This window comes from Passer montanus, unplaced genomic scaffold, assembly GCF_014805655.1.
Source record: "Passer montanus isolate IOZ18808 unplaced genomic scaffold, ASM1480565v1 scaffold105, whole genome shotgun sequence".
NCBI classification, from domain to species: domain Eukaryota; kingdom Metazoa; phylum Chordata; class Aves; order Passeriformes; family Passeridae; genus Passer; species Passer montanus.
This window is the reverse complement of record NW_024357059.1, coordinates 289465-313924: the sequence shown is the minus strand read 5'-3', so window position 1 is coordinate 313924 and position 24460 is coordinate 289465. Positions and strand designations below refer to the sequence as shown.

The window sequence follows — 24460 nt, the reverse complement described above, 5'->3', positions numbered from 1 at the left end:
ACCTCTAAACATCTCCTCAATACAACCTCCACTCTTTGGAAGTTTCCTTTCTTTCATCTGCTATGGCCCAGACTCTTCCTCTCAAAGGCTAATGAACATATATTCCCAGTTTATTCTTAAAATAGTCTGTGTTCTGGAATGTCTTCAGGGGCCAGCACACCTGCTTGCAGGACTTCTTCCTGGAGGACACTGAGCTGCCACTTTCCTTAAATTTATATATTCTATGTGGTTTCCTCCTTAATTATGACTCTGGGGTGCCTAACATCTCTGGAGCACTGATCTGTGAAACATACAGGAGTGCTAGAAAGCTGACATGAACCACAGCACAGTAAAAAGGCTGCCAGAGCTGGTGAGCCAGAGGGATTTTCAGGCTGAGAAAGAACGAGAAAGGAAAGAATAATTTCAGGACTAGGTAGGCAAAACACCAAAACAAGAGGCAATTAGAGCACATAGGAGAGAACTGAGAACAGCCACTGAGGTCAGATTCTGGATCACGATTGTTTGGGATTAACAGTAGAGGAGGGAATCACAGATTAGTATTAGTAAGTAAAGGACATGAGAGAGACCTGTAGAAATTTGCATTTTGAGCAGTCAGACAGATACTGACTTTTGTCATAGAAGAGAGGGAAGAAGGGGGTGGAGGAGTGTGTATGTCTGTTAACAAGAGGCACCAGTGTGACAATAGTGATGAAATGGAGCAAATTAGTGCCCTTGCCAAGAGGAGATAAAAACTTTTCCTGTGGTGTACAGACAGACAAGCTATCAGGTCTCCCACTGAGTTCAAAAGCAAGCGCAGCTACCAGCTACATACAGTTCATATACAGCAGGTACACTGAATAAAACTCCCACACTGCTGCCAGTCCCCTCAGTCTCTCCACTCTCCTGGTATACTTAGTGCCTGTGTCTGTCAGAGAGGAACAGAATATGGCATGGCAGGAGTTCTCACCACTATTTCCTTTTTTTTTTTTTTTTTTTTTTTTAGGGGATGTAAGGAGTGAAGTCCCTAGGGATTTTGCTATGATTAGTATTCAGCAAAACTTTGCAGTCTGGAGTTAATTTTAAAACATATTCAAATGTTTCACAATACAACCTATGTCCAAATGTTCTCACACTAGCTATAATTGCCATCTAACACAGTGGCCTCAGCAAAGAGGACTATAATCACAGAAAAAAATACCTCTGGGGACTACACTCCTCCTCTTCCAGAGGCTATTTTTATGTATAGTATTATTTTCACAGCATTTTTGTTATGCTGTGCAATACGATGCAACTTTACAAAAAGATACTTGGGGCAATGAAATATTTATCAAATCAACTGATTCCTAGTAGCTTTGGTGCCTGTGTATAAAGCACCATCAAGTGAGACAAGTTGGAAGTAAGTATGTGACAGTATGGCTTTTTCTTTGTAGTGTGCACCTTTTGTCCATAATCTATAGCAAAAATATGGCAGTCAAAACAATAGTAAAATGATCTGAAAAAAGAGCAGAAAATAAATTTTTTATTTATTGTCTTCAGAAAAACAAACTGGGGTTGCATAAGGTTCAGGTTTTGTGACCCATTGATTGCTATTTACTTCAATAGGGTGGATATGCATGGTTAAGCATAATTTAAGCCCTCCAGATACAGGATAAGAGCTGACTTGTGTAATTATCATTGAACCAATGAATAAGGAGGGCTAATTACTGCAGGATATTTAATGTCATATTCAAGGGATGTGTATTTATGAATATTAGCAACAAGATGTAAGCGCCTGGTCCTAACAGCTACAATTCATACAAGGACCTGCTGAATCCAATGAGAGTGTTGACTCCAATTTCAATACAAGAACAATTTACTCAGCAGTAAGCCACCACCTGTGATATCCCAGGGAAGGCAAGCCATGAGGTCTTAAATGTACAAAGAGAACTTAATAGTACATTAGAATATCCTGAGAAAATGATCATGCAAACTACAAAAAAAAAACCCCAAAACTAACAGAAAAGAAGGACTCTCTGGAAAATAAATTCTTAGAGACATCAAACAGGGAAGAAAAGAATGCATTTTCCTCCTTTATAGTCTTTAAAAACTGTCAAAAGATGTGGGAAGATGTTAATCACCAGTATAATACCCATGCATAAGGGAAAAATTAATGAACTTAAAGCAGAGAATCACCTGAATTGGCAAACACAGGTTTTTGTGTTTTACTATTTCTACTTTTCAAGGAAAACAGCTGCTTTAACCATAGAGACGTTTCCACCACGTTTTGGTGGAGGAAAAATGGAACTCCATGTTATTCTATGATCTTCTGTAAAGTATATAATTTCTCACAGTTAAGCGAAAAAGGGAGTGATAGCTGACTGAAAAATCAGTCACCTTTGCTGACACCTTTTTCTCAGAGAAAAAAAGTCACAAATTTATGTTAGTGCATTGCAATGATACTTCTCATGTCCAAATTCCTTCAAAACTTGCAAGAGATTCCTCACAGTAGGTCCATTGGACCAATTATTTTAACTTTCAAGCAAAATGAAGTTTTGAGCCACCATAATATGGCTCATTTGAGCCACCAAAGTTATTATGGTGGCTCAAATGCTTACACCATTAAACAACAAGCTTGGGCTGGAGCAGACATGAGTTTTCTCCCATCCCAGCCAGGCACCAGCCTGAGACAGCTGCTGATGACAGCAGCATCTTCTCTGCACCCTGAGATGCCCTGCTTATGGAAGCCGGTTGCAGATCTGTGGCAACATGCATCGGGACATGGATGAGGGAGCAGTGGGGGCTTTATCTTCTCTGTCGGGCTCTGGACCACCGATCCTCTGCCAAAGCAGCAGCCACCCACTTTCCTTTTTGAAGGTGATGACCACGGACAGACGGGCTGCATGAAAAGAATGATGTGAAGTGTGGCCAGCAAACGGGCACACGGTGGCTGCCAGAGAAGCAGCTGTGGGCATGTTTCTGTCCTGCCTGGCAGCCTAGCAGCTTCTCCTGGCGACGGGAGGCCAGGGCAGACCCGGACTACCGGAGCATCTGGGGCTCTCCCACGGCCCCTCCTCGCCCTGGGCACAGGGCCGGGAGGCCGCCGGCGGTGCCGAACACGAGGCCTTGCCGCAGGCCTCGCACCTCGCCGCGTCTGCTGCAGCCCCGCCGGCGGGGCGGCGGCCTCCCGACCCGGCGTGGGGGCAGAGACAGCGCTCGGGGCCGGCGGCTGATGGGACCAGCACTAGCCCGGGGCGTAGGAGCGCGGAGAGTGAGGCAACCCGGCGCCGACTCGGCTGCCATTTCCCCTGGCCTTCGGCGCTGCGGGAGCGAGGGCGGGCAGAGGAGGCGGAGGAGAAGGAGGAGGGAGGGGAGAGGGAGGTGGCCGAGTCGGAGTGCACTGAGGCTCTGAGCTGCCAACACTCACACATCGCCTGCCGCCGCAGCCGAGCTGCTCCCGGGTTCCGGAGCGAGGGAGCGAGTAGAGGCGAAGAAAAGCGAGACGCGGGAGAGGAGGCAGAAGACCACTGGCAGGGGGAAGGAAGTTAGAGAGGAGGGAAACGTAGAGAGAGGGATAAGGACCCCTCCTCCCCGCGGAGAGACGACTTCCCATGTAGCTAGGGATAGAGGGAGAAGCTGGCGCTCAGGAGCAGTGAGAGAAGCTCTTACAAGCAAGTTACTTAATCCCGGGAGAGCGGCGGGAAGAGGGCACAGCAGCAATCATTGATCAGAACCACTATTCCCAGCCTCTCATCATTTAACCCCCAGGCGGTTCAATGCACTACTCCAAGCTCTTCCTAGTTTCTTCCTCGGGCTAACTTCGGAGGACGTACCGCCGGAGCGGCCCGGAGGGGAGGACAAGGGCCTCGGAAGAAGGAAGGAGAAGTTTTGTAGGGGTTGCGTGCGGAGGAGAAGATGGGCTGGAAGCGCCGCTGTTGCTGGGGAGGCGGAGGCGGCGGGGACCTTCTCTGCCGGCTCACTCTGGTGCTGGGGTTCCTGCTGCCCGCCTGCAGGACGCGCCTCTACACCAACCACTGGGCTGTGCGGATAACCGGGGGGCTCCCGGAGGCCAACAGGATAGCGAGCAAATACGGATACATCAATATAGGACAGGTAACGCTAGTCACAACTACTTTCTACCGGGCACCGACGCTGCGGCCGCCCTGCGCCGCCGGGGCAGGGACGACGAGAGGGCGAGGGACGGGCGGCCCCGCGGCCGCTGCCCGAGCGCGGCCCGGCCGCACAGGCCCCGCCGTCGCCGCGGGGCGGTCAGCGGAGCCGCCCTGGCTTCCCGCCGCGGGCCCCGGGAGGTGATGCGCGGGGACAGGTATGGCGGAGAGGTTGGGGTCGTGGCCTTCCCTTTCGAAGCCAGGTGTGAAACGGGGCGCGGGCCAGGGAGCCGCCCGCGGGGCGGGAGGGGGAGGGCATCGCCGGGGGGCGTCCCGCTGCTGCTCTGCGCGCCGCCGCGCTGCGGCTGAACTTTGCGTTCCGCGGCGGACAGCCTCCTGTGTCCGCTTTCCGAGTTGGAAAGCGCTGGTACAAGACGAGCTCGTCCTGCAGCGAGCGCCGGTCTCGCCGGCAGCCAGGACGTGGCAGCCGCGGCCGCCGGCTCGCCGCGGAGGGCGTCCCGACCCCCGCGCTGGCCAGGCGCGCGGAAGGAGGAGGTGGCAGGGTGTCCCGGAGCGGCTGCCAGGCGTGCGGCTGCCCGCGGTGTTTCGTGGGGAAGGAGAGCGCACTGGTGGGGCCGGGGCGACACCTGGGCTTGGCTAGATCCAGACATCACCACGTCAGAAAATTCTTGGATACAGTCAGGTTTAGAAACTGCAAGTTAGCAAACACCTGGTTCTCACTGGATCCCATCACACGGAAAAATGCCCCTCTTCTACAGCTGTCTTTGAAATGTCCTAACATCACTGTTTCTTATGGAGTTTATACGCAGTGTTCTAGGCTTTCCTCGCAGTTGTTCTCAAAATCCAAATTGCATATGTCGGGTTTACAAGGTGAGTGCCTAAAAAATAAACAGTCCTGTTGCATGCTTGGGTGCAAACATCCAAGTACATTCTTTCTAGACAGTAGTTTATTCTACACGAATTGAAAGGTTAGAAAGGAACATTTGCAGGTACAGAAGGCTTCCTTTTGTACATGAGGTTTACAAAAACGCAGCTGTGTTTACACTCCAGGCATTTCATATCAACCAAATCAAAGTAAGACCTGATTATTATTGTGTTTTAAAATGGGTTCCCACTTACTACATCATCGAATCAAAAGTTTAAAGTACATCTCAGTTTTCCCTCTCATTGCAAGCCTGAATAAGACAGCTGTGTGGTCAATTAAGATAAATAATTTACATGAGAAAAGCTGGAAAATGTCACTGGGGTAGCACAAAACATGATACGTAAGGATGCAGTTACTTAGAAAAACGGAGTATCAACTTCTCTCATGGAGCACTTAAGCAGGCAGGCAGTACTACTTCCAGCTGGAGGCACTAAAATTTGGGAGGAAGATTGCATGTCAAAATTGAAGTACTACTTTGGAACTAAAGTTTAGGAATCACAATTTTTTGCATTGGCTTTCTTTTTAGTCTTACATGTTTTTGCTCAAGATGTTTGTATTCCTGTCTGGGCCCTTATAGTGCCAAATTAGCCACCGTCAGTTACAGGATGCACCCTTCCCCATTTTTTCTTTTGTCAGGCTGGCTGGTCAGCTCAGAGCCTGCCTTTTTGTACTTTGCATGTGTAAGCCCATCTTGAAAGGAAAGAATGTAGTAAGCCTCTGTTGTTTCTTATGTGTCAGTGGCAGTGTCTATATACAAGTATGAAACATACAATTATGGATAATACAGATTAGGTGTACAGATGAGAATGAGAGAAAATAGAGACTATAAGTAATTGAAGACTGGAAAATACTTTATTAGGTATATGGATGAAAAAAGAGTAGGCTGTGTGTCTAGGTAAAGATGGGTAAACTGAGTAAGGTATTCCCCTTCTCCTTTTAGAGAAAGGGAATCAGGAACAGTTTGGACATATGACGTGGATTTGCCCATAGTGAGCTTCTTTCATAGATCCGTAAAAGCAGGAAAATATTTTACACAAAACAGGAAGTGCAAAAAGAAGATAAGAATGGGGCAGTAATCAGCTGGTTATTACTGAATGACAATTGCAAGCAGTTAAAAAATTTATTTTGTGTGAGATGTTGAAAGATATTTTCTTATCCGAATATGCTCTGGAAACAAGAGATACCAATAAGCAGAATTTTCTCATAGAGTTACACAGTAGACGTAATATTTTGGTTACATTAAATTTATGATCTCATCTTTAAAAAGAAAGTGCAAAAAACTAAATTGAAATTCCACTGCAGCTGGTCCAAAGGACCAACTTACGAATCATCCAGAAAAATAACCTATTTAAAATATTCAAGATAAGAAGGAGTGAAATTGTATAAAAATGAAGGTTGCAAGCCAGGAGCATTCTGACAGCAGTAAATTGCATGATTAGAGCTGAAGGAAACAGTGGGAAAGAGGGGTTCTGAAGGGCTTATTTCCACTGACCATTCTGTTAATTTTGTGTTTGTGGAAAAATGGCATTGAAAGGTGCATAAAGTTGATCAGTGGAGACAAGATGGTAGACCCAAGAAGGCTCAGAATTGTAAATACTGGCCAACATCCCGTCTCCCAGTTTTTGTTATTTAGTGCATTCCTGGTGACGGGAGGAATTTAACTTACTGTTTTTTGATGCTTGTGTGATTTGGAGAATGTCCAGTTGAGTCTTGAAATACTTCTTCAGTAATTTTTATTGCCATGGCAAACCTGCAGAAGCTTGCTAAATGACTGGACAAGTCAATCAGAAATAGATGGCAGAAGGGGCTGTTAAAAGAGACCTTGAGATGACCTGCTGGTGAGCAATTGAGAACTCTTTTTTCTCACAGCTTCTGGTAAACTTTTGTTCCTCTCAGACTTCTGTGGTCTTTGTGTCTTGCTATGAAAACTCAAAGCTTTAGCTTGTCTATTCATTGAATAGAGGAATTTTCCATTAATTTTTAGGGAACACAGCACAACAGAGAAAGAATCCTCTTTAACTCTATGTTTTTCCAGGCTACATATTTCTGTTTCCTGTTTCCTACAGTTTGCTCTGACATACTTCTTGTTTATCTTGTATTTCCTGTATTACCAATGAGAGATATGTCTTCTGTGTTTCACTGGACTTTAAAATTACACAAACATGTAATATCAGGACTTAAATGCATAGAGTTGACTTCTTTCCCCCTTTTCCAATGTAGGTTTTTCTGACTTACCCTTGGAGTGCAGTTAGTAGTTTCTCTAGCACAAAGAAGTGAAGCATGGGTCTTCTAAGACAGTGGTCTGGACTTGCAAGCCCTCTGGGACTGTGATAAGATAGCGTAACATAAAGCAGCCAGAGAGTTGTTCTAAGTTCCATGCTGGATGGAGCAATTTGGGGTATAGTGCATCCCCCAGCCCCTCTTTGCTGGCTTGTTTTCCATTTCACAGTGGCTACACAAAGCAGACCTTACCTTAGGGGAAAGTGTCTGTTACTGACAATTAGGAACATTTCTTTCACTGCTGGCAGCTGTCAAGGGTTAAGCATATCGTCTGTGTAGGATATTGTACAGTTAGTTTAAATATTGTGACTGTTTGCTGTCATCAGGTGTCAGGAGTTTCTTGTTCAGTGGACTTCAGACTTACCCTTGGAGTGCAATTAGTAGTTTCCTGTTCTTCCTTTTTTCTTTCTTAATTCTGGGCAAGAGCTGAGGATGGGTGAGCACTTTCCCACATCACATCTTTCTTCTCTTGATAGTATTGTTGCAGGAATTTTACTTTTCTGACCTCTTCGTGGGTGAGCACTTTCCCACATCACATCTTTCTTCTCTTGATAGTATTCTTGCAGGAATTTTCTGACCTCTTCCAGAATTGAGTAGCCTATTCCCTGCCCTTTGCCTGTGACTGTCCACCCTTATCCCTACAATTTTCTTCATGCAAGGAATAGACACTATTAGCCAAAAGGCACCAAAGTGTGCTGAGCTTGAGCTGTGCCTCAGGAATCATAGTAAGATAAACAGATTTGGCTTTCTAAATAATGTAAATGGTGATATCATTTGCCAGTAAGTGTTTTGTGGTGGGTTTGTTTGTTTTAATTGGGTGGTAGTATTGGTTTGAAGCCAGCAGATCACACAAAAGTTTAGTAAATAATATTTCAAACCTGTTCATTTTAACAGTTCATTTCAAACCTGACATTCCTTTGATGTCACAGAGAAGATGTGTAACAAAGTCGATAGAAAGAAATGGAGGAATGGCTGTTTTTCATTTTCCAAATCTATTCCTGATGGAATGAAGAAGTAAATTCTGCAAACTAAGTAGTAGTTCAAATTGCAAGACAAGGAAGCAGTTAAGGAAAAAAGGAACTTAATTTGAGATAAAAAGCCTAAACTAAGGGTGTCTGTCTTCAGCAAAGGAAGGAGTTTGCTGCCAAAAGTCTCCACCATTTTACAAGGATGTCTCAAAAAGGCATCATGATAGGCCTTTGTGCAAAGTTCAAGTACCCCTTAATATAGGCGGATAATAGAAGAATTATACCTCTTAAGAGCCTCTGTGCTCACAGTATTGAAACAGAGTATACCTCACTAAAATTTAATCCCTGTAATAAGTTTAATGAAGTCCTGAGTACTAAAGATACAAGTATCAGGACAATGGTATTAAAAGAATTCAAGCTAGGTGTACTCTTAAGTTGCATGCATATGCAAATATGTAAAACAGGGTTACACATACACCAAGGAAAATGGAATATTCTCTCACACATAGGAGGAAAAAAGTGCATTTTGGAGTGGTAGACAATAATCACCGGTAGACAAATATTTGGAAAATGTATGTTCTGAAAAAAAATTTTTGCAATGCTCATAATGCCACAGAACCAGAACACCTGAACATATTGGAGACTACAAAGGGTTACCATGGCTATTTCTTCATATTTAGTGGTAGTTTTCTCATCTCTGCTGTTAAAAATGGGAGGGAGGAGGGAGAGAGAGCAGACTGTAGTTCTAGTAAATGTGAGCTTTTCATTAGGAGCTGGATGAAATGAAGAAATGGTTTCTGATCACACAGGCAATCTAGTAGCATTTGTGTGCTGTTACAAAATGAGGGAAGATGATAGCTTGTTTAACAGTATAGTGGTCAAACTACAAATTGTGTGATGATTTTTTTTATTTAAAGCCCTTAGGCAAGCACAAACAAAATTATATTTTTAAGAGTAACAAGTACTTACAAGCCCAGTTTACAAACAGCAATGTTTGTGCAAACTGCTTCTGTCAAAGTGCAGAAGTGGACTAGACTTAGTTAAATGGAAGGACTGGAAGAAATCTGTAAAACATATTGATGGTGCATCATACCTCTGGTATGACAGCAGTCATGTCTGGTATGACAACCTCTGACTGACAATGGCTAAAGCTGTAGAGGTGAAGGGCGAGAGGGAAATCACTGCAGATCAGTTTGTCCATTGCAGAGCCTTTAAGGAAAACCAGCTATGCCCACATGTTTCCTGGCAGATATATAACCAGTTTTTGAAAGTCTTCAGTAATGAAGTTCCGCAGTGTCAATGGAGCTAGTGGTTTTAGTGGTCTCTTATTCTCTCTGTCCTTGTGAAGTCAAAACTGTATTAGCCTTTGTGCAATGCAAAGCTTGTGTTTCTTGTTTCTCTATGAATTTAAAGAGTAGCAACATCAGAAACGTTGTAGCATTTCCCCCTTCCAGACTTTTATGTTTTCCTTCCAAGTTCAGGCCTTTCCTTTGTTTTATGTAAGTGAGGCTTTCACTGACCAGTCTTGCTGTTTGACTCTAGTCGTTCTAAGAGATCCTCATATTGAGCGAGGAGATGCCAGAGCATTACAGCTGAGTACAGCATAAGCATTCCTTCAGCTGTCCTCAGGAAAGCACTCCTGTTTATGTAACCCATTATGGCATTTGTCTATCCTGTAGCTGTATGACGTTCTTGACAGAGTTCAGCCTGTGATCTGCTATGGTTCACAGATTGATTCTGCCAAATTCCTAGCCCATTGTTCTCCAGTCTGAATCTATTCAGTAGATTGCTGTTTATTAGGTGTAGTACTTTGCTTATGCCTTTGCTGAATGTTGTCCTGCCTTTCCAGATCATGTGTTATGGTGCCAGTTTATTATGAATTCTCTTCCTGCTCCTCAACATACTAGCATATATTGTCTCAGTCTTTATGCATTTTAGTAGGTGTCTTTTCTGTGCCAGTATTTAGGTCACTAGTTGAAATATTGACCAAAACAATTTCAAGAGGAACTCTGGCAGGTAATTTTTTGCTGCCCTGGTGTAATAAATAGATGAATCACTCTTGCTTATAAAGTTTTGACCTACTGTTCCATAGCTTAATTCTGTGACCTGTTTCAGGAATTACTCAAGTAGTACTTGAAGATAGATAAAGTTTTTATTTTACAAAGTATCTGCTCAAAATAAACTTAAATAATATAATAAATATAAAAATCTGAAGAATATTGAATTGGACAGAATCATGAGTGATATGTTCCTTAAGGTGTTCATAAGTGGATTTTTGACCCCAGTTCTAAAAGTGATTTTTTCCCCCAACTTATGGACTAAATTTAGTCACGGCCAGTGTTATTTATCTGATCTTGTGCTTAAATGGCTCATCTGTCTCTCTATGACATTTTCAGGCCCAGCCCTTATTTTGCTTCTGTAGCTTCTGGTTTCCTATTAGACGATAGACTTCCCACTCCTTCAGTCATAGTTGCTGTGTTTTGGTTGACATCTGTTTGCCTTGACCAGAAATTATGTCTTGCTTGTATACAACCTCCCCACTCCTTTGTACTCTTTTGCCATAAATAATGCTTGTTGTCAGGCAAGACATTTCCAGTGTCCTATTTTCTTATTTTACAGCTGTGTTCTGTGGCCTGTGATTGACTAGTATACCTTTCTCTTCTCCTCCAAATAACAAATTGTAAAATCAGCAAGCGGGGAAATACATATCAACTGTATCATGTGGTACTCTTTGTCACCTGCCAAACACAGGAAAAGATAAGATCAAACAGAATCCTGCTTGCCAAAGATACATACCTTAAGATAGTAAGTGTTTATTTGGCAACATACTGGGCCCAATTTGATTGATATTTGCAGAAGGAAAAACTGTTTGGAATGAAACATTGGCAAGTCCAGCAGAGTGTGAGAACTTCAGAATGAAGGCTTGCCAGAACAGCTTGTTGTGGACATTCCTGTGGATTACAAGATGTTGCACAATGGAGGTGAGATTGTAAAAAGCATGTTAATCAGGCAAGAGGGAATATACAGTTCTAAACAAACAAAGAAAGAAAAAAATTGTATGCAAAGACTCTTCCAAAGAGAAGAAACTTGATCCCAAGGGGGATGGCATACTTTTTAATAAGGGATAGCCATCTTTGCTCAAGTTACATTTTTTTCTTTGTTTTTTTTTCTCTTTAGGATGTTTCTGTGCCAGCAGGGAACAGGCATCACTTAGGTTTGTGTTCTGGAGCCAGATTGGAGTTAGGAGATGCTGCAAGTCACAGTTGAAACGTGTGCTATATATTTCATTCAAACTAGAACAAAACAATGTGTTTTGTGTAAGAGTGCTTAGAAGGCAGTGAAGTGTGACAGAATAGTGCTGTGTGTCTGAAAGTCAAGCCTAGAATTAGATAATGTTGTCCTTTTAGAAATATATAGTTTAATCAGTGGTAGCACATAGTGATATTGAAACCAGCTTGAAAGTAAACTTTCTAACACAATTTGAAGTGTTAGAATACAAGCATTCTTTATTACAGTGCTGAATGCATTCAGAGGATTTTTTCTCCAATTTTTTAATATGTGTTGTGAAACTTGACAACAAGGTCTTTATTCCATCATTGCCATCCATATTCATTAGAATGTATTTCCTAGCTAATGCATAAGCTTCACTTCTCCTAGAACCAATTTACAGGCCTCCACCCTTTACTAGAAGTCCTTTGATGGTCCTCAAGTGTTAAATAAAGGGATTATTTATAAAGGGTGGTTGTATTCACTGAGTGCCCCCAATATTGTAAACCTTGCCTGGAACTTCTCTGAGGGCATGTGCAGTTGTTTATTGTAACTTTGCCACAAAACCTACTAGGTTCCTCATGATCTTTTAATCCACTGGTTCTAGCTATGTTTAGCATCCGGTATGCCTACTTTTACATTATTTTATCTAATTTGCTGGTTAGTCTTTAAGCTATATTTTGCAATTTCAAGAGAACTGAAAATTTCCATTCTCTGTGTTTTCTCTCAGTAGTTTCCCCTCTGGATAAACCTAGAGAATATTTCCTTTTCTTTTATGGAGCCTTTCTTTGTGGAACGTATTTACACAGTAACCTGAGTCTTAAAAACAGAAAGGAAAGAAAATATATGTTGTGTTGCACCTTTAAAGCTAGGAGTATGACATCTAGGGCATAGAGAACTAGGTCCTATAACATTTTTGTTCGCCTGAGCACCCTTATTGAAATAGACCCAAAAGGATGGAAGGCCATTCTGAGTCCAACAGAAGATCTGTCTAGATGCCACTGCTGTAGGCACAGGCAGTGGTTTTAAGTTACTGTCCTGTGTGAGGAAGAACAAAACAAGCATCAAATGCTTCTCCCTAACACTCCCTTCAGCTGTTTTCGGCTAAGGAGTGTGCCTGAACTGGATATTATTTCTGCATACTTAGAAGTTCGCAATGTTTGCTTTGTCCAGATTCTTGTTCAGTCTTTGAAATAAAACTAAACTTTTAGCATCCACAATATTCTGTGGCAAGGATTTTCAAAGTTTGCTACTACACTGTGTGAAGACACACCTCTCTTTTGTTTGTTACTTACTAGCATTGTTAGATGGCTACTGAAAGAGGTGGTGAAAGATGATTTTTGTCCCCTCTTACACCATACATGATTTTTTTCCCTAAATTATGTTGTATCTAGGCTGAAGGGTCTTAGTTTACTTTGCTATTCGTCATACAACTTCTGTTGTACCATATCTTTGTCCTTTCTTCTTTTCCTACTTGGAAATTTTTTCAGATCTTCCTCTTTGAATAGAGGGAACTAGAGCTACGCAATATTTAGTATGAGAAAATCTTGCATTATTCTCATAATGCCATGTACTCTGCTTTATCCTTCATATTATAACTAATGTCTAGTATGTATTTACTGTGGGGACTTCTATTGAGCTGACTTCCTGTGGATTAATCTGCCATAACCTTGAGATTGTCACTCTTTAATGGTACGGTACTGGGCAACTCTTTTTTAGTGTGACATTTGGTTTGTACATAAGTTGATCTACTTTTGTCTATATTGGATTTCGTTTGATATTGTTGTCACTCAGTTTTTCAGGTTCCTTCTGCAGTTCATGTGTAGTCAGCTGTTACAGTTTTTACATCTGTCATGGCTGATTTCTACACATCATTGCTCACTCTTTTTCCCATGCATATTTTTTGTAATGAAATAGTGTAGCTTCCAGAAGAGGTTCTTCAATGGAACACAACAGAACTCCATCTGGAATGTCCTCTCATTGCAAGAAGCTAATTGCTATTTAATAAAAAAGTAACTAATTTCTCCTAAGCTTTGCTTTCGGGTTTTTTTTTTGTTTGTTTGTTTTGATTGCTTACTTCTGTGAAGACCTTTTGCAATGGGTTCTTAAATTGTTAAAACCTGTGTGTGAAGGACATGGTCAAAAGCCTTTTGGATGTTCAACTAGATTGTATCTATTTACCCACCTCTATCTATATGCTTGGCCTCTTAAGAACAGCAATAAATTTGTAAGGCAGAATTTTCTTCTGTTTAACTATTTCCAAAGCAGTGACTTTCTACCCAAGTATCCCTTAATTATCTTATTTCTTAATTTCTATTCATTTTTCTAGTAGTGACTTGTAGCCTCATCTTACATCTCCTTTTAAGAGTTGACATCACATTTTTTATGCAGCTGTTCTGAAAAGTGAAAACTGTTTTTAAAATGTGTGATTTTCAATTACTTTAATTTACTGAGTGTTTTTATTCTTATTCCACCAATATTCCTTCAACATTGTGCAGAATGTCAACTATTGTATCTTGAGTAACTGAGCTGAGCTGAGGCAAACAAATCAATCAAATACTAAACTTCGAAAAAAATCAGGTGCTTTTGTGGGTATGCTGCACCCCAATGAGCCAAGCATAAATGAGCAGGTTTAAGCTGGGGAAGTGCCCCTACCCCTCTTGGAAATTAGTAGACCCCTTCCCTGCAGGATTGGGCTGCAACATAATTTGTTTTCTCAGGAGCAACTAAGCCCCATCTTACACAACTGTCAGTTTTACCAATGGGGTAGAGTGAAACTAATGCAGATACATACAGAGTACTTGTATCTAGAAGCAGATTAGCTTCTTTTGTTTTTAAAGTATTACACTCCATGAAGTATTCAGTAGCCGTTTAATAAAGTGTCAGTAGTCTCTTAGTAAGGACATTGGAAATGTTTTTGCTTGTACCCAAGTTAAATTAGTAAGGTTGACAGACTAGATGTATCCTGTCGCCACCACACAACACAAGCTCCAGCCCTAGCTAGCATGGCAGTATTAATTGTGGTATTCTGTAGTTTTCTTCCTTGCTCCTTTGTAAACACAATAATTTGCTTTCCATGAATTGAAAGCACAATATTAATAGGATTTTATTCATACCTAATTGAAATAAAAGGTAACTCCCAGAGGATACATGTATGGCAATATCTGGAATTGCTTTGACATTTCTGACATGTGCCTATCACCACATCCTGTCATTATTCCTTTCTGCCTGTCTGATCAGGCTGAATGTTTGCTTCAGCTTGGAGTAGTTTAAATTTCCATTGTCAATGAACAACACATCCCTACCCACAATCAGTTTTAGATCAGTGCATGATGAGGGTGGCCAACTGACAAATCACAAAACAATCATCTGGTAAAACTGCTAGAATTAACAGAGTTGCAGAGCTTTGTTTTCAATAAGAGTTAACTGTTCTGTGACCCAAAAGGGCCCTGGACTGTGTTGGCATCAATAAGTGGTTCTACCATTGCAACAGACTTCTCTTTTGGAAGCTTTCTTGTATGTAAATACCATTCCAATTGTGTGAAATTTGAGCAATTTCCATTACTTGCCTGGCAAATAGAAATATTAATCTGACAAACATAACTGCACAGTGAGAAGTTCTAGTGGCAGTTGAAATTTGTATAGGTTTTCTGATATTTTTTATCTTGTAGGACTCTGACACAATGTTTCAAAATATATGTTTCATAGAAATGAATATCCATTTATAAAGAAAACCACATAGTTTTATCCTATGCATTGTTGTCATTTTGACTGACTATTTTTTTCCTATTTCATTATTTTGGTATGTTTAATATCAATATATTAAAAAAAATATACAGTAGAAACTTTTATCCTTTCTCCAATAAAAAACACTTTCAGGCATTCTCTCAACCCAGAGGTTGTAAGATTCAGCTCTCCAAATGAGAATGTTCTTTCCATGTGTGAAATGGATAAGGTCTGAGAGCTGTATATCATTAGTTTTAGTAAATTTAGATGTTTTGTAATGAATTGAGTGTCAGATCTCTTTGGCTTGTCTCTGTAATGTGAAGTAATTTGAAAGCTTAAGTTAGTTCTTAGCTTAATGAGATTAATTACACTTAATCGAAAATATAGGTCTTGCTGGGGTCTAGGTTGACTAAGTGTAGTTACTGTTAAATACAATAAAAGATTCCAGTGAATCCAGTGAAAGCTTAAATGAATCTTCTAGTATTTTTAAAAATTACACAGCAGGAGAGACGTGTATGTATCTGAATTAATATAATTTTTTTGTGTCACTTTCTTTGTCTGTTTATTTTATTGTTGTTGTGATTGCAGATAGAAACTTTACGTGGAATATTGCAAGACTGTGCTAGGCACAGGCTATGCTAGAATAGAGTCCCTTGGTATGCTGTAATACTTCTCAAATCATTACTAAATGTTACTTATGATTATGTAGCTTTTTTATGATTATGTAGTTTTATTTCTTGCTATGTTTGAACGCTACATGACGCAAATTTGTTTTTGGTCTCATTTACTCATTTGCTTTTTATTTTGGTGTATCTTTAGATGCTGTCAAAGAGAATATTTTGTTTTCTTACTATTAAACTGTTACGTGAATAGGTCTTGCTCTAGTTGTCGTATCAAAGTCAACGGGCTTACATATGGAGACATAAATAAAGAATACTGACAAACCTTACATTTACGCCCAAAAAAAAGTATAACCTTTTGTACAGCTCTAGCAATAACCAAGTAAAATAGATGAACATGTCAGTAACCTGGGGTTCTGGACCAGTTGCATGCTTCTCTGTATTTGGTTAAACCTGTTGGACAGAGTGGAACATACAGATTTTGCTGGAGTACAAAGCTGGGGAAGTGTGATCTAGGTTAACTGCATAAGAGGGTTGGATTTACTGCCTACACACCCCACTTAGATGAACTTAACTCAATCTTAGATATTCCCATGAGTCACTTCTTTATAACTCTTTGGTAAATTATATCAGTAATAGAAGAGGAAATTGCTTAAATCAAGTCTCATGAGAAAGTCAGTTAAATGAAAACATGGTACTTCCTATGACCAGTAAGAGCTGAATTCAGATTTGTAAGACAACGTACAGCATGAAAAGGTTTATTGCTGGCAATATAAATGTTCGCTGTAAACAGTATGACTAGTGTAAGTCACCACATTAGTCATTTTGAATGGTATAAATTCCTTTGCTGTTAATGTGCTTAGGAGTTCTATATTGATGTTTAAATAACTGGATGCAGATATAACAGTATTTCTACTGTTGTAGAAATACTGCCCGGTTCTTAAATCTTTTACTCTTAGGAGTAACCCCATTAGATTAGACTGCTCTTGATTTATGTCTCTGAAATTCCTTAGTTTCAACAGTTATTTCTGACTTGCAGTTTTGTGAGTGAGAAGGTACTTGATCCCATGGGACTGGGTAGATGTTTACAAGTTTCAGGAAGGGATGATGCCTATGAAATATTTCAGAATCAAGATTTAGAAGGAAATGAGAATGTGCATTGTTTGTTGTAACAATGTTGTGACTTTTCTGGCAGTAATTTGTTTAAAAAAATAAAATCTGTTAACTATCTTTATTCATACTGTTCACATGAATAAAGTAGCCTGGTCAGAACTTTGTCAAGCCTTGTTCTTATGCTTTATTATAATTACATGTATGACACCACAGGTGAAGAAACATTACAAAGAAACCATAGTCTCTAGAGTCTGGAGTAGTTAGTAATGTATGGTATATGGCAGTTCTATTTGTTACTTCAACAAACATTCATGACACTGCATGAGTATATATCCTCATTTTATATTTGTTTTGTGATGCAATATAAAATAGGATTGTAAGTCAATAAAACAGAGGCAAAGCTTACTTCAGTTAATGCAGTATATAATTTAGACATTTTAAATTACACATTATTGAGTTAGAAAAGGGGGAAAAAAGATTTCAGAAAGCAATGGCAGTTTAGTTGACTCTTCAAATTTAAAGGTTAAAGGTATTTGTTTCTTTTTTGATGGCTTCATCAAAATGATGACTATGGTACTGAAACAAACATGACCATATTCCCTAACAGCTTCTTTGCAGATAAAAATTATCTTTGATATGGCTTGAACTTTCAAATGCATGATGACTGCATTGAAGTCACTTTAAATACTGCTGAGGTTACTTTTGTTTGTTCAGCATAATATAATATGCTGTGTTGCACTCATTTTTACTGCAGAAATAAGATGGTGACTCACTGGGGTTCACAAAAAGGGGCATAAACTACCAGTTTATATTATGTTGGTTTTTGTATTGAAAATAAATGATAGAAAAGATGAATGAGAATGAAGGAAGTAATTTATTTAATTTTGAGCATTTTAATGAAAAATGTAGTGTTGCCTGGAATTGCAAGCTCATGGTCACAGGTTTGCTGCATAACATTGCATTACTTTATTTGACAGTTGACAGAGCTTCCCAGTTGCTGCAGTGCTCACAGTTGCAGTTATTAATGCCTGTAATTATTGTACTTGAATTTTAACATTTCACATGACAAAATGTAGAAATGGCTTTCTTCACCATCTCCCCCTCAAATGTTTTAGGCTGATACATCTTTGGAGTCTACACTTCATAAAAATCCCTCTACCACTGCCTGTCCAATAATTAAGGTTCATTAATTTTCAGCTATTTTTTTAACATCATTCTAATAGTCACAACCTGTTTATGAATTCTAGAGAAGAGGTGGATGAAACCCTTACTGACCTTCAAAGAAATTTTTCAAGTACTATAGTGGCATTTTTTTCAATTTAATGCTTGAACAATCAACACAGTGTCCAATATATCTTCAGCTTCTCTCTTTTTATTCATTCTTAATATCACTGAAGGCATATTTGTATGCCCTCTTCTATAGGGAAGTGTTCAAAGGGTGCTAACACACAGCACAGCTCAGATAGTGTCCTCCCATAAAGACTGATGCATGTTCTTCTCAGAGCTACAGCTGCAACAGAGAAGGGTAGGGGTCAAGCTCAAGGCCTACTTGTGTCATAACTTTTGCAGAGAGTTTGTATTTACTGGGGGCTCGTGTTACCTGTGGCATGTAAGGCTTTGCTGCTCATCCATGTAGGACTCAAACATCATTTTCACAGGGTCTTTATTCAGGCAGCTTTTCCTTGGCTTTATTTACTTGATGGGTGTCCTTGGGATTTCTCTTTTTATGATTTGGATTCAGTATTGCTTTTTTACCTGTACTTTTACAAGTAGCACTATTTTAAATTAAATGTGATCGAAGTATATTCTTATTTTTAAAAAAATCAGTTAACCTCTCCCACTTTTCAGGACTCAGTAATGCAGAGAGTTCATAATTTCGATAACAAAGCATTTACACAAACATATAATCTAAAAAAAGATGCCACAGTCCTGTTTGGAAGGATTGTTCCTCCTGTATAGTAGTGTAGATTCAATTAATAAATCTTAGTGTGATCTAGCACGTATTAGAATTAAGGCTATGATACAGTTTGAATTTATTCTTTCTAATACCTAAATTAATCTTACCTGCTGATTTGTATTAAAACTTGTTTGTGTTAGAAACATTCTTTGTTTTTTTAATGATGTAAACCACTTTATATTGCTATTTGTTTGTTAGGTTTTTTTCTCTTTATTTTTCACAGTAATTCCATGCACTAAATAAGGTTATCAAGAGAGCACTAAAGTACTGTAATTTCAAAAAGCAGAGTTTCATTTGACAATATTTGTTTTAAGATACAACTGTACAAAGTAACCTTTATACAGAAAGTGTGATGTACGAAGCTTTTTCCAACTCACCTCAACTTTTAAAAGTTTTGTATCAGTAAGGAGCCTCAGAGGAAACATAATTTGGTTAATGTTGCTAAATCTATTTTATAATATATTTTCAGTACAGCGTTTCTCCATATAGAAAAGCAGAACTTTGATTTTTAAAAATAGTTCAGAATAAATCTAACTAGGAATTTAGAATTCCACATTTAAATGTAGCTTTTAGTTTTAATTAAATTATATTTTAGAATTGAGACTATAAATGTGCTTAAGTTATATTCTGTAATACTGTAGAAACCCTGAAAAAATAAAATTATGGGAAAAACAACTTTTATAGAGGTAATCCCAAATCAAATATACCAACTGTCTTGGTTTGAGACAATGGGCACTCTGAAATGAGTAATATCCCCCTTGATTCCAACCAATCTCTTTCCACAAGTAAGGAACAAGATATGAGGAGATACATATGAAAAAAAACCAACCCAAACCTGTTTAGTAATAGAATGCTAGCAGGCAATGGAAAAAAAAGTAAGTAACTTTTTTGACAGCAAACTGCTAAATCTTACAACCCCCAGGGAACAAAGAGAGACCCCAATGCTGGAAATGCCCTTTCGCAAGATGTGTCCAGCTGGAGATGGCCACATGGCTGGAGGACAAGGGGAAGATGATGTCACACCTTCCCTTCCAAGGTGGCACCCTCCACACATGCGTATCTTTCCCTCTGGAGCGGGAAGCCAATGGACTTGAACTGGGTTGACCAGCAGGCACCTGTGGAACTCAAACAAAGGCAGCTCAGAACAGCCAAATGTAGCCTCTCCGAGATGTGCAAAACCCCTCAAAACTAAAAGAGAATCCAAAAAGGGAAGACAAAACCTTTGCCTGAGTAAAGACTAAACAGCCCATGAAGCATATACCATGCAGCAAAGAACCGGAAGCTGCCCATGAGAGAGGATTTTAAAAATGTCCATTACAGCATTTCTAGGCACACACACAGGATACCTGCCTTGTAGGGTGTTGCAGTAACAATTTTTGGCCATGATAGATATGGAATACAATAACATAACTGAAAAAATCTTAACTTTGATACTGAATTAGAATAATATCAAAAATTATAACCAACCACAGAATATCGATGTGTTTTAATCCTACTAATGAAGGCATATGAAAATTAAAAGGCTGGAGTTTATTTTTGATTGAAAGAGCTAATGTGTTACTTTATTCTTAAAACAAAATACAGTAGCATGTAAGCAACGGCAGTGAAAATATCTTGAAGAACATAAGGCCAAGCTACTTAATTTTAATGGGTGTTACTAATTTTTGGCATTAGCTGTTTAAAAAGCCAAACTAACTCCAGGCAAGTGCCTAGACAAAATTCGCCATTCAAATAACTGAAACATAAGTGAAAAATACAAAAGAAGGCTAAAATGGTGTATTTTAATTCAGTAAGATGTTATACTTTCATCTCTATTTAAACTGAATGAGAAGAAATGCCAGTAGTTAAAATGGTAGTGTTCCCACCATGTTGAAGAGATGCAGTGTGATTTACTGCTATGAAATTGTGACATTTCTGCTGAAATAGCCATGTGGTTGTTTTTTTTAAAATTTCACTCTTTGGCAGTTTTCTTTATTTTTCATATGCAGGTGGTTCAGAAGGGAATCTTAATTTTTCCATTTGAGCTATCCTGTCCTCCAGACTGAAGATTCAATAAACTGGGGTAGAATTCCTCTTTACAGTATAGGCTTTTTTCCATCTAAGAGACTCAAAAAATTCTTCAGGAAGAAGGAGTGTATGTAAGACCAAACCCAGCTTGTTCAGAGTTTCACTGTTCTGGAGCAGCAACACTTTGCAGACATCATGTCCATTAAAAACAAACCTGAAGAAAAGGGAATAGGGGAGAAGCAGATATGAACCTTGAGAACAAGCTTCCTGTCTCTATCATACAGAGATATCTCCACAATATGGGCAATTGAATTTCTGTTAGTTAACCAATAAAAAAACCTTTCCGTTTCATATTATGTTTGGCAGAGACAGTCCTCATCTCAGTCTGCACCTCAGATGGCTGAGCAGCTCTGCAGCTGTCCTTATGGTGATTGGTACTCCAACCTCAGTATGCTGAAGATCTGTCAGTGCTGACCCAACAGTGGGGTTTGGAGAAAACAGCTGGAGACTGAGAAAGTGTGGTCACTACTGTAGTATCTTACAGTAGAAAAACCCCATCCCAGTTCCCCCCAAAACTCCACTACACAGTTCTGTTCCTTGCAATATAAGTTGAGTTTAAGTTCCAGGTCTGGAACAAACATGACCTTACTAGATATGGGTGCTTTAATTTGAGTGGATCAGTGGAAAGCTTCTGCAGAGCTTTCTTGCTCCTAAATGCTGAACCAGAACATTGGTTAAGATGCTTAAGACTTGCTTGTCTGGAGTGATTCAAGAAGGAAAGGGAGTGACAGTTTTCTGCAGTATCATTGAACCCGTTTACACCTATGGATAATGATGACGAGCCAACAGGGGTCAAAATCAAGGGCTATGAGCTTGCCTTGTGAGATTTCAGATTTACATTTGAAGTGCATTTTGTACCTAGTCTTGTTACACCTCATAAGATCCCTATGGGCTCACTTTTCAAGCTTGTCTTAGTCCCTCTTAATGGTATCACATTAGTCTGCTGTGTCAGCTCCACCACTCAGCTTGGTGTCTTCCAGGCCATTCTGTTATTCTATGTGTGCTGGTTTTAACACACAACAGGGAACTAAATTCCAAATACACCACTTCTACCCACCCCTTCTGATAATGGAGGAGCAATAAGGAGAGATTATGTGATGAAAATAACAATTTACTAAAATCACAATAAACACAGCAATATCAATAGTAAAAAGTATACAAAAAGAAAGTGGCTTACCCACAAAGGAACATTCACCACCAGGAAAAAAGGAAAATGCTTCTCAAAGATAGAACCAGGAGTGGTCTCCAAACAAAGGTAAACAAAGGAGAGCTTCCACAGCATAGTGTTCTCTCCTACCCTTCCACCCAGCCCAAAAAGAGTGGAAAGCAGGGACAAAACAAAACCTGGAAGCTCATTCATCTGGAAAAAGGAATTGTGCACCTGCTGGCTAAACACAGTCCTCTGCACTTGCTTGAACTGCTACTTCCAGCTCTCTGGTCCCTGAATCTGTCCACTTCAACACCGCAACTCCCATAGTAGACCTGCAGAGCAAAAATGGGAGGAAGGAAAAAAACAGGTGGGCAGCAGAAGAGACCAAGTCCACCATAGTTTAAGGGGACAGTCCACTCTGCTTTTGTGACCAAGGCAAGAGTGGTGAATTCCCAATTTCTGGCCCTGGTGTTTTCCTGCAGAAGCTGTGCTCCACAGGCATGATGTGGGTGGTATCAAATAAACAATGCTAAAAACTCCAACCCCATTTCTTTTTAACTTGGATACTATGAAAATGTTTTAAATGTTGTCACATTATACAGAGTACACCAGAAATTACATTTCGGAGGCAAATGAAAATGCTTCAATCTGAAAAAAATGTAAAAAGTTTGAAATAGAATTGAAGTGGTTTTGTTAAAATGAGATGATAAGAGTAAGCTTCATAAACTTTCTTTGTCTCTCTTTTTTTGATATTTTCTTCTGCCAAGGACTTTAAAACTTTGGAAATTTTTTACAGTTCTAAAAATGGGATGTGTTATACCTTCTTCTCCATGTGAAATATGATTCTGTGCCTATTTATAATTATTTATATTCCAGTTCTGCACAGGGGTAGCAGATTTGTGCTTCTTTGCTCTTTTAGTATCTTACTGAGTTCAGAATCATATCTGTACCTGATCTGTCTTCCCTTCCAAATCCATTTAGGAGCAAAATAATTAAAGACTGGGAGAAATGGGGAGTCTTAAAATATATCCTCCGATTCACCAAATCAGTTTCATATTGTTTACTATTCAGCCCTCTGGGAGAAGAACACTTTGCACCTAGATGTTTAGAAGATTTGCCTCTTAAAAAAAAAAAAAATTTGTTTACCAGCTAAGAATCATCTCTTAGGTTTTTTGCCCAGTAGTTAGAATGACTTCCCTACTCTTGTTCAGCTACATAGAAGTTTCAGTCAGTTTAGTTTCAGAGCTTAGTCAGATAGATCAGTTTGGTGACCATGTAAATATATTTCAAGTATGTTTAACAGTCAGCTTTAGTATTTGTATTTCCTTACAGAGTTCTTGGGGACACAATGCACATATAGATTAATTCATGCAGTAATTATGTTCTAAATTATCTTACTATTGTCGTGGCCTATAAAACAACATACGGAAGAAATATTTTTCAAGAGCAAGCTTAGAAAGTGTGGTTCTTGTTTCATATAACCTTTACAATTAACACTTTTTCTCAACTTTAAATAGAAAATAAGACTTGATAAATATAAATTTAATGTAAATATGTGGATGCTTTGTTTTTCAGGAACACCACAGTGATATTGTAGGATTGTTAGTTCCTGTAAACTGAAATAATTCCTGGGAATTATTTAGTCCTTGAATAAACATAATATAATACAACTAAAATGTATGTATAGATCTGTTGAAAATGTTTATCTACAAACATTACTTCTAAAGAGATTAGGTCTTCTCTACACCCACTGTCCATTCTTTTTCCTTTGGCCAGGCAATATTTCCCTATTTCTTTTTAAAGAAATCATGCCCTAAAAGAAAAAAAAAAGGAGACTACAAGGATTTCTCAAGGATATATGAATGAAACTGCCAACAGTCTCTAGCAGTAGTAAAGTAGTTAGCTCTGGTGTTTCTGTCTTTACATTGCTTTTCTCTGAAAGTGCCTCTAGGACCTGGGAGTTAGAAGTATAAAAAAACAATTTAACAAGAACGTACACAACAAGAAGTTTTATTGTGCTATAGTTACATGGTTTAATTCTTCTTCCTAGTGGTCCAAGAAATTGGAAGGTCTAAGTAAATTCCCATTAAAGTAAGAGAAGGCAAAAAAACTTTTAGTGATGCTGGTGTTACTTTGCTGTGAAAGGCACTGGCATTTAGTGAGTATGAATTTAATTAAAATCTTTTAATTAAAAGATTTCGGCTTGTTTTAATTCTTTGTCAATTATGAACTAAAGCTGTAGATCTCACAATTCTAAATGATCACTAATATTATCTGAAAACTAATGGTGTTTGGAAGATGT

General features: G+C 39.4%; 1 protein-coding gene across 3 annotated transcripts in view; it reads left to right on the top strand.

Moving 5' to 3' along the window:
• Positions 1 to 3266: 3266 nt before the first annotated feature.
• Positions 3267 to 24460, top strand: part of PCSK5 (proprotein convertase subtilisin/kexin type 5) — a 223235-nt gene continuing 202041 nt past the window's right edge. The window contains exon 1 of one of the 3 annotated variants that reach the window (XM_039719288.1): positions 3267 to 4068. In XM_039719288.1, coding sequence (XP_039575222.1) covers positions 3871 to 4068 — 198 coding nt within the window. In that variant the 5' untranslated portion in view covers positions 3267 to 3870. The remainder of the gene's footprint in view (positions 4069 to 24460) is intronic. The other 2 variants (XM_039719297.1, XM_039719307.1) reach the window with 2 other exon arrangements.